Raw genomic sequence first — 16551 nt, forward strand, 5'->3', positions numbered from 1 at the left:
AACCAATTGTTGACCCAAAATTTACGGCAAACATTTAATTTCTAGATAACGGTAAGGTTTAGGTATATGAAAGTGTATATACGTGTATAGTGCATGAATTTTCCTTATTTTTTACCCCTGAATGCATTAAAATGGAAAAAAACCGGGTGGTTCTATTTAAAAAAATAAGGAAATTTGATGTTTATAAAATTAAACTTTGACCACTTTTTATACACACCCTGTATGAAATTTTTCAACATAGATTCAAATACGTCTGATCTTGCTAAAAGCAACCGAACAGAAACCATTTTCATATCTTTAAGGGTGTCTTCGTAAAAAAATAATTTATAGGGGTCTGCAATGGTCAAATTTTTTACAAAAAAATTAATAACTCAAAAGGTATGCATTTTTGGAAAAAAAGTTTTTAGACAAAAGTATACCAAAATTTTATATAGATTTCAAAAAGTATTAATATACAGAGTGTTCTATTTAAAACAACAGTTACAGTCAACTTCCGGTAGAACTTTGAAAGTATTTTAGTTGAAAAGATCGTATCCGAAAACCCAAACATACGAATTTTCATGATTTTACTATAAGTATTTTGTCATACACAGATGGTCTTAACTCGTCGTGGGACACCCTGCATATGACATGACGTTCCTTATGTGGAACTTGCGGGAGACTCAGTCCCTATCTTATACGGTCAGCTTGTTTACCAGGCCACAGCCATTTGTTTCCAGTTTCTTATTGTTTCTGAACCCATCTCCAATCCATCTAACCATCCCGATCACGGCATTTCTCATCTTCTCCTTTTCTCAGCTTCCAGTCCAGCTCTATATGAAGATATATCCTAGATATGTTATTCTTGCTATTATATTACCATCACAGCATACGTTCCCTCCAGCGTATCTTTGACCCATAATAGCATTATCTAGCTCCCTTATTAGTTATACTCATGGTATCTGCAGCATAAAATACTCTATTTGATGCTTGTATCTTCTGGTCTATTTGTATCGTTCATTATTATTTTATCAAGATATTTGGATTTCTCCATCACACCAAAATCACATCTTTCTATTTTAACTCGGACTATTTCCTCTATCTGCTAAATTTCATACATTTTGTCTTGTCTGTCTCAGTTTTTAGACACATTTCTCACCTACCTTCATAAATTCTTCCTACATTTTCTTTTATTATATTTTTTATTACTTGCTTCTTTTTCTATTGATATTGATTGATAGTGTATCACCTTACCTCACCCCTATTAATTATTATTAATTTTCCATAATCATTTCTATCAGTTTTATTAACACGGATATGAATCTCATGTATTCAAAAGCTCACCTTAGATATTTTTATTCAATGGTGTCAAAGGATTGTTGGAAGTATATAAATGAAATTTCTATATCTATATTGTATCCATTGGTCTTATCTATCACATAATGCTATAAATCTGTTTTGTCTTATTATTGTTAGCAGTAGTTTTCATGCTGAATTTTACAATGATACTTCCGTGGTTCTTACACTTTCCCAGATTTCCTTTTTTGATATTGTTATTATTAACTTCTTCCTCTATTCCAATAGCACCATCATTGGCACTTTTTCCATGTTTTCTTCAGCTTTCAACCTACTTCTGATAGCTCCTTTCTGGTATTTCTATCACCTACAATAAGCATATATCTTCTGTTTACTGTAACAGAAACTGCTCTTAGATCAGATGTTACTTCTTCTCCTTCTAGTTTTCTTTCTCACTATAAATATGATGTTATTCATTTGTCTGTCTGGTCGGAATGCTTCCTGTTTTTTATATAATTTACGTATTGATTTTTTTCAAAACTTCCAAACATGCATAGTATCAGCTAGATGCTTAGACATTGCGTATACTCCTCTTTTTTATATATTAATATTATGGTTACTTTTCTTATCTCTCAGCAGACTTTCTTCTTCAAAAACATAATAACATATATTTCAAATCAATTATTTTCCTTCTTTATCAATACATATTTTAATTTCTTTAGCTATTCCATTTTTTTTTGTTTGTTGTTTGTTTTTCCTGTCATCATTTCATGTACTGCTGCTTCTGCTTATTTCGTGATGTTATTGTTCTTCTCTGATCACCCTTCCTTAGTCATATTACATGTATTACTTATTGTTCATGCTTCTTATTGGTCATCTACAGATTATTGTAACGTTCGATCTCGAATATCACACAAGGAATTTTTTGACTTTTTGTAAAGACCAAATTTGAAGCTCAATATTTTTTATTTCGAGGTTTATCCTTTTTGTGACGTGAATTATTGAACTATATACATAACAAAAAATGATTACTACCTCAAATTATAATTAAACAAGACGAAAATTGTACGGGAAGCAAGAAAGTTCGAAACCACTATTTTCAATTTTGGAACTGTTGCTAATTATTTCCTGTCATGTTAATAAGGGTATGGTTTTATGCCTTCGTTATTCACGGTTTCTAATTAAAGAGATGGTTTTCACACTAAACTATTCAACACTTCAGTTTAATCCTTTAAGTAGTGAAGCAAATTTATTTATGGTTGTTTACGAATGTTAACAAGCTGAAATTATAAAAATTAACTAGAGATAACAGTTTTTCCGATGGACATTTGACAATGCTAATAGTACAGTGAATTAATTGTACTTCAATCAATTGAAGTATTAGTCAGTTTGATGTAAAATGTCTTGCTATTTCATAAGTTTAGTTTTTTTATGAATGAGAAAATAATAAAACTTAGTACGGTCGTTTTAAATATTATTACAAAATAATCTAAACATCATCCAACACTCAAAATGCGATTGAAGGTTTCTCATTTTAGTAAGAAGGTCCAAATTCTAAACAGTTCAGTTTAGTTGCAACTTGCAACGTGATTTCTAGTGTGACTATCAAAAATTTAGAAGAACCGCGTGAATGTCCTTCAACATTCAATAAAAAAGCATTAATATTCAATAGTTTTAAACCATTTACAGACAACAGTTTATGTTAAAAGGTTGATAACATCGTGAATTAGTTAGCAGTACGCTTGGTGTAGGGAAATTTACTATTTAAATAGTTATTGAAGAAAAATCGTGTAGAGAGTTCCAAGCATCACGTGAAAATTCAAATCAAAGAATGGAAAGTGCATGCGTTCTTCTTTAGAAAAGGATTTAGGATAACGGAGGAAGTTTTTCTTACGGTTGGAGATGATTATCCAGATTTGAGTCGAAGCATACTATGGAAACTTTTTATAGCAATAAGTTAATAGAAAATCATTGCAGAAAGCCTATTTCTACAGGAACAAACGATATTGTAGTATGGAGATGAAATTTTATTTAGATGGTACATGGATTAACTAGGGACATACATCATATAAATTTGTGGCAAGATGAAATTGTCATAAGTCGAAGAAAGGTTTTTTCAAATGATTCATCAAATGGTTAGAATCAACCATCAAAAAAAGGATTCAAACAAATGTCTTCTTCGTCAGAAATGTATTATGGTAATGGATACTGGAAGTTATTCATGAAGACTTTTAGGAAATTACCCACAACCAAGTTCTTGATCAATTATTTACAAAATTGATAAAATTCTGATGGTCATATGAAATTGTTATGTCGAAGAAAAATTCTTTCAAATCATCTATCTACTGGCTTAAATCAACCATCAGAAAAAGGAAGCAGACTGATACTAGTACACATCGGCAATTCAAACAGTTTTTTGAATGTAGTTTCTTGAACTTGAGTCTGTTTGTACTGCTGACTACCACGAGGACATGAATGCTGATGTTTTTGAAGAATGATTTGAAAACGAAATTTTGGATCCTCTTGAAGTTATCCATCGAGACTTTTAGAAAATTGTCGTTGTCGTTGATGAATAATTTGTAAACTTGGATAATATCTGATAGCAATATGAAATAGTTAAGTCAAAGAAAGGTTCTTTAAAATAATTTATCTACTGGTTTGAATTAAGCATCAAAAAAAAGACGCAGATCGATAATAGTCGACAGTTCAAAGGGTTTTGTTGAGGGTTGGTTATTGACTTTTTAATCTACTCGTACCGCTAAATACCACGTGGCCATGAATACTGATGTTTTTGAAGAATAATTCGAGCAAATGTTAGATCTGCATCCTCAGAACTGTATAATGGTAATGTATACTGAAAGTTATCCATCAAGACTTTTAGAAAATTGTCCACAACCAAGTGGTTGATAGATGATTTACATGCTAAATTCTGTGAAAAGAGAACTGGATGTTTCGTCAATGAAGAGAATAAATTTGTTAATTTGCAGATAATTATGCAATGATGGTGGTTAGGTCACCATATTATTATGAGCTGAACTCCATTGAATTAGTATGGGAATATATGAAGGAAGAGTTTTGAAGAAAAAATGATTCCCTTCAATTGTTTCTGGAGCCTGTAAATAATGTAAAGTCTGAGAATTGGGAAAAAGAAGATCAAAGAAGGAGAGAAAAGGTGAGAGTTTCACAATATTACTGATGAAATGATGGAGCCTGTCATTGTATTTATTGGTTGCGACAGTTCGTCTTCTGATTCCGAGTATAATTTGGATTTGTACTTATACTGGTTTCATTTTACATCAAAATTATTTATGAACATAAATCATAAGAGTTTTCAAAAGTCATAAAATGTATGACTTTCAACTTACGGAAGAGGTTGATGTAAGGTATCATTGAGATGCACTCTAGGTACCATATTCTAGGTCTTCTCTAGTACCTCATATACATTATAAACTATTTAGTAATAGAAAAACATACCTAGAATAAATGTCATTATTGCTAATTCTTCTGTTTATATTTATGTTTTGATATGCTCTAAACTACATTTCATTTACTACATTCCATTGTATTGTTTCATAAAAAAAATTTTTAATCCTTCCTTTAAAGCCAATGTTTCGTTTTTTTTTGTTTGTTTCCTAGCTATCGAAAAATAATCTGCATATGAGTTTTCGGCTCTAGCTTCTAAAGTTTCTTATTCTAATTTTTTATTTCGTACTCTTATCATCATATATGTTCAATATGTTCAATTTGATCGCCACTTCCAGTTCATTAAAATCACTGCGGAGTAAAAAGTGCCGACGCACGAACGTAGTTAATTTAGATTCCCAACACCGTAAGAAAACAGTTTAACGAAGTTTACAATCACATCCGGTTCAAAACAAACCCAACAAAACCGAAACCACGGTGATGATGATGATCCTCTCCCTGAGCATTTTGTATAAAAGTAAAAGGGTCGAAATATATCAATAATGCAAATGGATAATATAAACAGTGATATTAATCATCCCCAGAAACGAGATTCACTGTTTCTGAAAAAATAGGAAACTAGAAATAAGGGTTCCGAATAAACATTTCCACTGAAAATTATGGAGTAATTATTTATATTGGACATTTGAATTTTGCATTATATATAATGGCAAACAAAAAAATTACAAGTATAATGAGTAACTTTTTTGGAAATACTACGCTTTTGGTGATAATCTTTTTGACTCACTTGAATAGATGTAACGTTTTTAATCAAAAGAATCGGGAATAAAAATTACTGTTTTCCATTGTGAAAGACTTTTCACTATATGTTAATAAAACTTCAGTAATGAGTTTAATTTTCTCTATTCCACATACTACAAAAATATGATTTGGAAGAGAGCTATCCCTCCCAATGGTCTAAATTTACTTCCCAATTCATACAATTCACTAGAAAGCATTCTCCAGATTATTTTGTATTAAATTCAGGTCAAGACAGTATGATGCCCACTCCAAATGTCCAAATGTCCAAAAAGAGAAATGCTTCACCCTTTTCTCGGCCATACTGCCATACTACTTTCACAGCTATTGAGATGGCTGAGTGAAATTTTTTTATTCGGGATTTGTGAAAATAATGATGTTATCAGTTTATACTCAGTGTGTAAACCAGAATAGTTTTGTTATCAGTAGTGTTTGTAGTTTCTTTTCGTAGTCTTTCAATTTATTTGCATGGTTGGTACTTCGATAATGCGTTTTCCTGTGGCTAAGCCAGCTCTAATAACTATTATTTGTTTACATTTTGTAGTAGAATCACTAGAATTTGAGGCTGCTCCTATCTGTCCATGTCTCTTGTGACTCTGTGCGTACGATCTCTTATTTTTGCTTCAAAATGTCACTAATCTCTCATAAAATTATTTCTGATTACGCTCAGTTTTTTAATATTCATCCAGCAACATAATGTTTTGTTAAAACATTATATCCAGCAGGTGGCTGTATGTACATCAGCATGTAAAGTAATGAAATAAGCAGATATTTTCTGCATTTAAATTTTCGACATTGCACTTAGTACTTTGTTATGACTTCTTTTATTACTCATATATTAATTCAACTTGTAATTTGAGTATGAGTCAATTATGCAAATATAAATAACCGTTATTGACAAATCGAATGATTCGAAAGTTTTTCCACGCATAATTGAACAGCAAAAGATACCAATATAGGATTTTATGGTAGACCCAATAGAGTCCCAGACTTGTGCCAAGTATGTACAACTCTATTACTAGCTTGAAAGCCATCATTGGACCAGACTTGGTGGAACTCTTGGATGATAACAATGTTTGGTTTGGAAGCCTGGACCAGGCCTGGTTATCTAGGTAGGCTCAAGACAGTTTAGAAGTCTGGGAGAGGCTTGGCTACTTAGATAGGCACAAGGCTAGTTGGCAAGTCTGGACTAGGTTTGATTGCCTAGGTAAACTCAATACTGGTCTGCAGCCCTGGGCCAGGCTGGTTGCTTGTGAAAATAAGTTTTCAATATATTATTAATAAAATTATAGTTTTATGAGACATTTCTATTAATGGACTCTACTAATTAATGTATATAAGAATATTAGTTAAATAATTGAACATATAAAGAAACGATACTATTTTTTCGTTATTATATATTACGATTTTGTCCCACAAGTTTCATCACCGATGATTCATAATTAATTTTAAAGTTTCAAGTAGAATTTCTTTCCTTCTTATTAGAATTTTTCGAGCAGATTTTCAGAAGGATTTTACACAAAATTAACTGGTCTTGACAGTAAATATCACTTTAGGTTTTTTTAATTGCGACAAGCGAATAAATTTAGTGTAAAAATGCTCTCGGATAAGTGGCAAAGTGTTAAATTGTGTCTCTGATCGTCCGAAAAACATGTGGCGAATATAATCTAGGCCAGCCGAATCACGTTAGTGAAGATTACTTTATACAGGGAAGAAAGATTCAGAATACACTAACGTAATTAAAAATATATATCATAATGCTATATTCTATGTTAAAATTGACGAAGAGTTACTACCTAAATGAAAATATAACGAGATTTTTTCAAGGAAGATTCGATATCTTTAAAATCATTAACCCTTGGAGAAAGTATCCTCAGAACTATAAAGGGAACGAAAGGGAATAAAGATTTACGTATCCTACCTAAACAATATTCGCTTTGCAGACGAAATACGTAGTCCGGAAATATAGTACGTTCGCAAAAATCTATATGTACGTGTCAACATGCTTTACACAAAGTCTCAACTTGCTGCTTCCATCCATTTCATTATAGTAGAACTCGAACGGCCACTCAATCAAGTTGTTTTGAGAAATGTCTGAAATTGAGTTTCGTACTGTTATAAAATTTTTGATTCAAGAAGGATTAACACCAACACAAATAAAAAACAGAATTAAGACGGTTTACGATGTCCATCAATTCCAAAAATTGAAAAGTGTTCTAAGTGGTTTTGCTGGAGACGAGACCCATTAAATTAGATGAAAGAATTGATCGTAGTTAGAAGGAATGAAAAGAAAAGAAATTGCAGCACAGACCGATATTTTCAAAACAAGTATTCTAAGGATCCTACACGCAGGGTCGAGTAGAATGTTGTGAGAGATTTTTAGAGATTTGCCGCAAGAAACAAAATAGTGTAATGCGATTAATTGTTACAGGTGATTAAACTTATGGTATTTTATTTTAATCTGACATCCAAAAGAGATTGCATGGAGTGGCATCGGAAATGGGAGCTACCAAATTTGATACTGCAATGGTATTTCTTTGATTGACTTACAGCAATCTAATACATCCAACAACGTGGTATATAACTCTGACTTACTAATGAAAATGCGTCAAAATTTATCGCAAATAAGCACGGCAAAATCAGCGAGGTGTGCGATGTGCTGATAACAATGTTTTAGTCCACACTGATTTGCTTCCGAAAGTTACTATACACAGAGCCTGAACAGACACTATATATCAGATACAAAAATAATGGGTGATGTGGCTGGTATAATAATCATTGGAAATATCAACGGGTAAGTCACAATATAAAATTGGATGGAGAAAAGTGATTTAAAGTAGGCAGCATTTGGTAAGCTTCGTCATATGAAAAACTGAACCGTTCCCAGTCACTTTAAAAAAAAATAAAAGTATATGAATCACGTATACTTCCAGTAGCGACACGTGGCCTGGAAACTATGACACTCACAGAGAACAGTCGATATTTAACAACACAAAGGTCATCGGAGCCATGTTAGGAATCTCGCTTAGAAATAGGATCTGTAAAGAGAAAAGCAGAGGACGTACAAAAGTACAGGCATCATAGAGCGTTTATCTAAGCTAGAATAGAGGTGGGCACATCATACTAGAAAAAAATACAAATATAGAGCACAAAGACTACCAAAAAGGACCATAAAAAATAGAATTCCCTAATAACGCTGGCTTGATATTAAGAGAATACATCGGATGCCCGACAAAAATAATGTTACAAACATTAGTCTTATCTGGATACTTAACGGCCAATGAAGAAGATTGCTTATAGTGCAAGTAGAATTGACTTTGGATATCATCCTTTTGTTTTGAACTCTTCTTTAAAATTTCCACATATAAATTACGAGAATTTAACTTCAACTAACTAATTACAGTTTGGGTTTCTGATTTCGAATGTCCAAATTAAATTGCTAGGATTAAATTGTTTAATATTGTAAAATTTGGAATTTGCTATTTCTGGATGAATCTGATTACGTTAATGAACTTTCAAAGCTGATTGTGAACATGATACTCTACATGCATACATCGGTGCAAAATGAACGCTAACTTATAATTGGAACAGGACTAAATACGAACTTTGATGTGAAAAATATTGTGTTACCATAGTTTTGTGACATAACCCGCGATCATTTGCTTATTTTTGCATTCGTTCATCTATGAATGTTATTAGCTTCTGAGTCAAATTGTAACTTCAATGAACTGAATTATGAATATTGTAATGTTCTGCTTATTTATTTATAAGATAATACACCTCTTGCTATAGAAACGAATATAAAAAACAAACATCAAACGGGTACCGCGTCAAAGGAACCGCTCGCGCTTTCGCCGAATTTTAGAATTTCAATATATTCAGGCTATAATATTATTTAGTAACTAACTGGTGAGCTAGGTCAGCGGCAGCCGAAAACAGATCATAAAATTAAATTTTAAAGCAAAGCAATTTTTATATATATTAAATTGATACAAAATACAAATTGTATAGCTAATAAAAAATCAATTGAACTCAATCATAAAATGAGGATATCCCTCAATTTCCCCTTTTCTAATAATCAAAAATTTCTATTATCGACAAAAAAGTTATTAAAAAGTCAATTGAATGAAGTTTCGACCGTCTGGCCCCAATACTTTAATTAAAAACTGAATTAAATATTTTTTTTGGGGAATGAACATCGAGTTAATAATATGATCAATACTGTTAATGTATTCTTACGTTTTCTATTTATTAGTTTTAATATTTGCAAAGTCAAAAAAGTAAAAGCCACTCAATTTTATCACAACTATAAACTGACATGTTGGTTGCAGTTGATGCAACAATGAATATACAAAAAATATTTTAAAAATGATGTATGTATGGATGTGGTTATTAAGATATCATATACACTGCTACCCAGAAGATTTATTGTGTCCTACTTTTTTGGTGCGATACTGGGGAACCCAGTTTTTACAGCTGATCTGTAAATACCAATTAAAAATTCCCGAATGTGCGATGGCTGCAGCGCCAGAGGTTTTCTTCTATTTCATACGCTTCCAGGTGTAGTGTTCAGGGCTTCACACAACGAGAGAATGTGGATAGAGGTTCCGTCCTCTATGGAATAAAATATGCACGTAGCATTATCTGCTTAGTCAAGAGCCTTCACGTATTTTTTTAGGTGGCAGTGCCCCAAGAGGACTCTTAGTAGGATTTGTAAAGTTAGGTTAATACATCCAGCAGATCTTCTCTGCTTATAGTTTTCCAGGAGGTGTCTTTGCTTGTCTCAGCCCCTGTAGCTGGACAAGCAAGCAAGCAAAGGTAATTGGTTTTACTCCTACCTACCTTCTTTCCCAGAGCTATTTCCAATGTTCTGTAGCTGATACCACACCATGAACGGCTTGTCTGCCCCCGCTTTTTCGAGATTATCATTTCCCTCCACTCCAGTGTGTCCAGGAATCCATTATACGGTAACTTTATTTTTCTTGCATAGGTCGTTTAATTTTTCTGGATACTGAACTGGATACATTTATTAATTGCATTAATTTCTGCTTGAAAAAGCTTACTACTTCTACAGCTTAAAAATGAAATAAATGTTTTCTAAAAGCTAAATTTTTCCGATCCATTATCCTAATGCACGTCCCAGGTTTGGTCATTATCATTCGGGACGGTTTTTCTTTGATGATTCTGAACATCCTAAGTGATGTTTCTTCTGCCACGCCTCCGAGTACTATCTAGAAAGATTTATAATCACTTCTAGTGCAGCTGTTGGGTATGATTCCATGGACCCGGTAGTAAATAAGCAAGCCAGTCATTGTACCTTTGAGAGATGTTTATCGTGGTATTCAGATGGGTTCTAGTACCCCAAACTGCCCAATAAGCGATGATTGGTCTAGCAAATGCCACAGTAAGATCTTTGGGCTACAACCCCAATTCCTTCCTACAAATCCTGCACACCATCATGGTTATTGTGTCTTTAATAATATCTACTTTTCCTGTTTGTTTCCAGAGAAATTTACTATCTAGTATGAGTCTCGGAGATTTCCCTTCTATTTTTCACTTTTAAAAACGATGAAACTTTTAATAATTGTTTCACAGACTCCTTTACACAATGGAGTTATCTGTTCATCTGTTCGCATTTCAAAAATCTCCCTTCGTTTGTTGAGCAGTATGTATTTAATTTTTTGTAGATTCAAAGTCTTAAACTGTAATAATCACAATTTATTTTTTTCTTAACAAAACGAAACGAAATTGGAACATTTTTTAATGAAAGTTTTTCTACTGTATCCAATTAAAGTATTTCAATTTATTTATTGCACTAACACATCTTTCTGATCGATCGATCTACGACAAACTAATTCTCAATTTGTTAGAATTCCTCTCTGAAAAGAATTCCCCGACGTAAATTGTCTTTTTGATGTCGCTTTGGTCATTAATTTCTGAAAGTAATGAACGTACAAGAGATAACTGGTGGTCGAACAATTCGTTCCCTGTCAATTTGTTACCAGTAATTTGTACCAAAGCACAAAAAAAGAATTAGAATGTCGAATACTAATTGTACTTGAACTAGTTGATGCGGGAATCTATCAACCAATAAGCTAGTGGACGACAAAACTAAATTGCCTTTATCAATGTTTCGTCCCCAAAAAACTTTTGTTAAAAATAAGTTTCAGTTATTCGAAGGATTTTAATCAGCCGTCATTGCTACAGGGATATTAAACGGAAACGAAAAGCATAAATAATCCGATATAACTAAATTTTTCTTGTTAGTACGCATGGATTAGATCCTATATCCCTCTTACACCAAGGTACAACACTTTATGATTAACAAGTATAGTGTACCTTTTGATTTCGATTTTAATGTTGGACAGGATTCATTAGAGTACTATCTATTGTGGATATATGGTAGACGATTAAGTATTAGTTGTTGGATGATCTTTATTTATAGCCAAATTATGTAGATTTATATGGAAGCTGAGCTGAACTCGTCGAATTTAAAGGCTCTCCTAAATAAACGTTGTCTTTCTCAAAATTCTCGGAGCCTTACTATGAAACCTTGTGTTAAATGGACATATTCATACAAAGATGTGACAATTTGTGGTTATATAATAACCTAACCTAGCCTTGGACTCACAATGAGGCGTGAAACACAAACAACTTAATTAAGTGAAAAATTAATAGATGGGGTTAAGGACATTCATTTCGGCTTCATAGATTTGAATAGAACCTTTGATCAAATTGGAAGAGATCTTTTTTAAATACTTGAAAACCGTTATATATTAGGGCCGTTTTTTTTCAACCTCCGTTAGGCTATAAATAAAAGACAAGTTCATATAAAACAATAATTTTATTACCAAAACATTGGTACACTTGCGGTTACTTTTCGACATAATCACCGAATAGATTGAGACATTTGTCAAATATGTGAACAAGCTTTTCAATAACCTCCTCAAAGAAAGTTGCTGCCAAAGTAGCTTAACCGTTCAGTAACCATAAAGTACAAGACAGACCTTGAAACTTCGGGAAATTCCGTAGACATAGCAATAATAGCGAATCAGCGGTTTTTTAACCATTCTGTCAACTCATCGAACCAGGTCATGTGTAACGATATTTTGCGTCCTTGGACCCCTTCATCATGCACATCATTACAGCCATCTTTAAACTTTCGACACCATTCACGCAGAACACCATCACTCATGAAGTTTTCCCCATACACACAACTCATTCTCCAATGGATTGCTGCAGGACTATAGCCTTCAGCTTGTATAGAACGAATTATACTTCGCAATTCACACTTGGCGGAAGCATCAATAATGGCGGACATGTTTATGTGTCTGTAGCCCAACGCCGACTGACAGCTAAATGTCAACAATGGCAGAGTGTGTAGTGTGAGAGCTTCGCAGTCACCTACAGCGCATGTCCGCTTTCTTCTACTCGCGTAGCGTCTGCAGGGAGCAATCGGTGGTTAAAAACAAAACGACTCTCTTATATCAATAGCAATGATAAAGGCAATGTACAAAGATAATAAGGGTTGCGAGCAAGCAACGAAGAATAGAGGGGATTTATGAAAAAAAAATATGTTAAACAAGGATGTATACAAATGAATACTTTTTACAATAGTAACAGATTAAGGAGGATATGGCCAACATATAGAACGGAAGTAATATTCGCGAATGGTATTATTACAGAGATCTGAAAAATATCTACGATATATCTGGAAGTAGTGAATACGAGAATTAATATGAAATTAAAAGTCCCAAGATCTTAGCATCCCATGAATGAAATCTCGATTGTCCAATTATAACAATTGAAATGTCAGAAATTGGTCATAAAAGGTCAGTTGGTTTTATTAATTAGTAGAAAATTTTTTATTAACATGGGAGATCGAGAAGTATTCGTTGATAGTTGGTATTGTCGTAACGCGTATGCTTTGGGCCGGTTCCTTGTATCAGGGCCACAGATCCACCACATCAGAGTAGTTAACACTCACGCATAGCTCTTTACTATGAACCAGAGGGATTGGGGAAACTAGCCTATTATAGAAAACCTATATTAGATAGAGATAGGTAGATAGATACCTATATTAGAGTATGAATATTAAGATCGCGCATAGGTTGAAATTTTTATTTTTTTCATGAATGAGGTGCCAATATTTCTCAATGACCTTAACACTATATCCCTAAATAGAACATTTTCTAACTCTAGCTAATTATTAAGACCAACAGACATTTTATGACCAATTTCTCACCAGTCAGATAGTATAATTGGTCAATAGAAACTCCACACATGCGGTACTAAGATCGCGAAGCCGAAATTAAATACAAATCAAACTAAGAGATAAGATCTATAAAAAGAGAACATAATAATAAAAAAAAACAACTGGAACTAGTAAAAATATATAAATATCTACGTGCAATAATGGGAAGTGATGACAGACTAGAACAGGAAATAAATAAGAGGACAGGAAAAGTGAGTAAATTATTTAATGTATTAAAAGCATCATTCTTTGGGAGAGAAGTAATACCAAACAAAATAAAATTATAAATTGTGAAAAGAGTAGTGAGGAAGGACTACCGTGCTTTGCAGCTATAAGACGTTGGCATAAAATCAAAATCAAGTAAACCCTATAAATGCAATGGAAATTAAATTCCTGGGGAAAATAGAAGTTAGAAGTATATAATACCAAAAAAGGCCTAAGAATTCAAAATATCAGGAATATATTTTGAAGTTAGAGTTTGCAGTTAAAAGAAGTTGGTGGCCTCGACAAGAATATTCATTTTTCTATGGGGAAAGATAAGATCAAGATCTTAGAGCATTTGTGATCTACAAAATGTATGAAAACAAGTTGATGGCATTTCGAAAGTTATTAGAGGAATCAAATTACGTATGAATTGATCATCCATGGTAAATGGATATCAAATACTCTTTGGTCTGACTACAATTCTCATAAAAATACATAATCAAATGTATTATATATATGCATTTAGTAAATTGAATTTAACGCTTTCTGAATTTTCCGGCACTATTCAGAATATTAATTAGAAAGTTGAAAACTTACCGCTTCTGTATGAATAGGATGAACAGCAAACAGCATGGCTGCCACAAAACTAGACAATTCAGGAAGGAACATGGAACACATCCTGAAAAAATAAAAAACGTTTATTCCAACGTTGAATATTTGGTTATATCCTGTGAATATAGAAATAGAAACCGTAAGGAAAAGAGGAACAATAAAGTTGGTTTTAATAAAAATGGCATCTCTTAATATTCTACTAAAAATGGAAATACAGCGTTTTGTTTTGTAAGTGTATCGAATGAGTTATAAATTTCGATGTGCACACATGAATCTGAATGAAACTTAACCCCTCCAAATCTTAGTGAATTACTCGCTTCCACCACCTACTACTCCTCTATGATATTTTGATTTTCGTAAAAATTTCTATTTGTTGAATAAAGACAAAACTTCACCATCTTCGTGAATTAGATATTCCAAATATCCTCCCTGCAACCTATTTTTGGAAACTTCTTTTCCATTTGTAAATACCTCTGGGGCAGTAATCTAGACTCACAACTCTTAGAAGATTAGAGATCCGGTGATCTTTTTGATCACTTTATTGAATCTTTCCCCTCAATTCAAAGCCTAACGTCACGTAGAAAATTGTCTTAGGCGTCTAGCCTCTTCCTCTGAAATACTATTACCATGTTCCTAAATCTCATTGATTATATGTCAGTTTAAGATTTATTTCAATAAATAATGATATGATTCTCTAGAATATCAACCCATACATTTATTTTTTGAGGTATGTGTGTATGTATTTCAATAATAGATTTCACTGTAGTAAAAATGGATACATTTCAATTTATTTCTGCCTCAACTATACGATCTTGTAGCATAGCTTCAAATAAAGCTTTCAACTTTCTTCAAGCGCCTCCGTAATGGATTGATATGAAGTGTTGTCAAAAGCATCCTTAATGTCAATGAAGGTTATAGAAATATCAATATTCAATAACTCTAACTAAGCAATGTGGTACACTTTTTAGTGACTGGGTTTGAAATGGTCTTCTTATAAGAGTCAAACTTTTGATATATTGCTTTATCCATAGTTTCTAAAGGTAGAACTCGGGTTGATCTTTTAGTCTCTTGTATGAATATAACTTTCGACTGTCTCCATATTTCATGTATGTAGAATCAGGCTGAATTCCAAAAGCTTTTGAAGATGTTTCTTCTTTACTTCGAAACATTAGTAACATTACCGAAAAATTCCGAGTAATTTGTAGAGTTTGAAGCTCTCAATCCCCTTCTGGATTCTGTTTATTACAAAGATTTTTTTCTCAGAATTAAGCTTCTGGTGTTAGGAACGATCGTCTTCTCTTCCAGTTTCTTCTGGTTCTTAGCATTTTTTATGACTTGTGGTCCTGGATTTAGAAGGATTTTTGGATTTTCTTGCTCATTGTTGTGATATTTTCTGTTTGGCTTTTCAAGTAGCCAAATTTGGTTTGATTCTTTGAAAACGTTGTAATGGGACTCACTAGTGTGTTTCTCAAAGAATAATTTTCAGTTCTATTCTTTCAAAGCTTGTGATACACTACAACTACAAACGGTGTTTTCCATTCAGTTTGTCAGTGAAAACAAATTTATCTATAATCCTCGACTTGTACAAGTTTATGTTTTCTTAAGAGGTCGCCAACTCGTTTAATGCATCGTTTTAATAACAATAACTTGAAAATTGAATTAGCTAATTAATTGCGAGATGGTTTCCGTATGATTGAACATTTCTTACAATGATGATGAGTCAAAAACTGCTATGGAATTCCATAATGTTGATTAGTACGGTGTTGAGCACGCCAGTGATTTTCCAAGGAGTATCTATTCAACAGAAATCTTTTGTTCATAAGCAGCAATTTCGGTATTCAGGGTATGGTCGAAGAGATAATAACAATATAATAATAATTAATCAGAAGTTGTTAATTGAGCATGAAAGTATATTCTTCTTTTTTTTATAAACTATTTGGAAAATACACGTGCACCAAAACCACGAAATTATAGAAAAAATAGTT

At 32.8% G+C, this 16551-nt stretch overlaps 1 protein-coding gene across 1 annotated transcript in view; it reads right to left on the reverse strand.

Annotated features, from left to right (window-relative positions):
* LOC130447332 (protein O-mannosyl-transferase Tmtc3-like) overlaps nt 1–16551 on the reverse strand; it is a 177816-nt gene that overhangs the window by 80548 nt on the left and 80717 nt on the right. Inside the window, exon 3 of the mRNA XM_056784097.1 lies at nt 14552–14633. Within this exon, the coding sequence (XP_056640075.1) occupies nt 14552–14633 (82 nt within the window). The remainder of the gene's footprint in view (nt 1–14551; nt 14634–16551) is intronic.

The sequence above is a fragment of the Diorhabda sublineata genome, chromosome 8 (genome assembly GCF_026230105.1).
Source record: "Diorhabda sublineata isolate icDioSubl1.1 chromosome 8, icDioSubl1.1, whole genome shotgun sequence".
Taxonomy (NCBI): Eukaryota; Metazoa; Arthropoda; class Insecta; order Coleoptera; family Chrysomelidae; genus Diorhabda; species Diorhabda sublineata.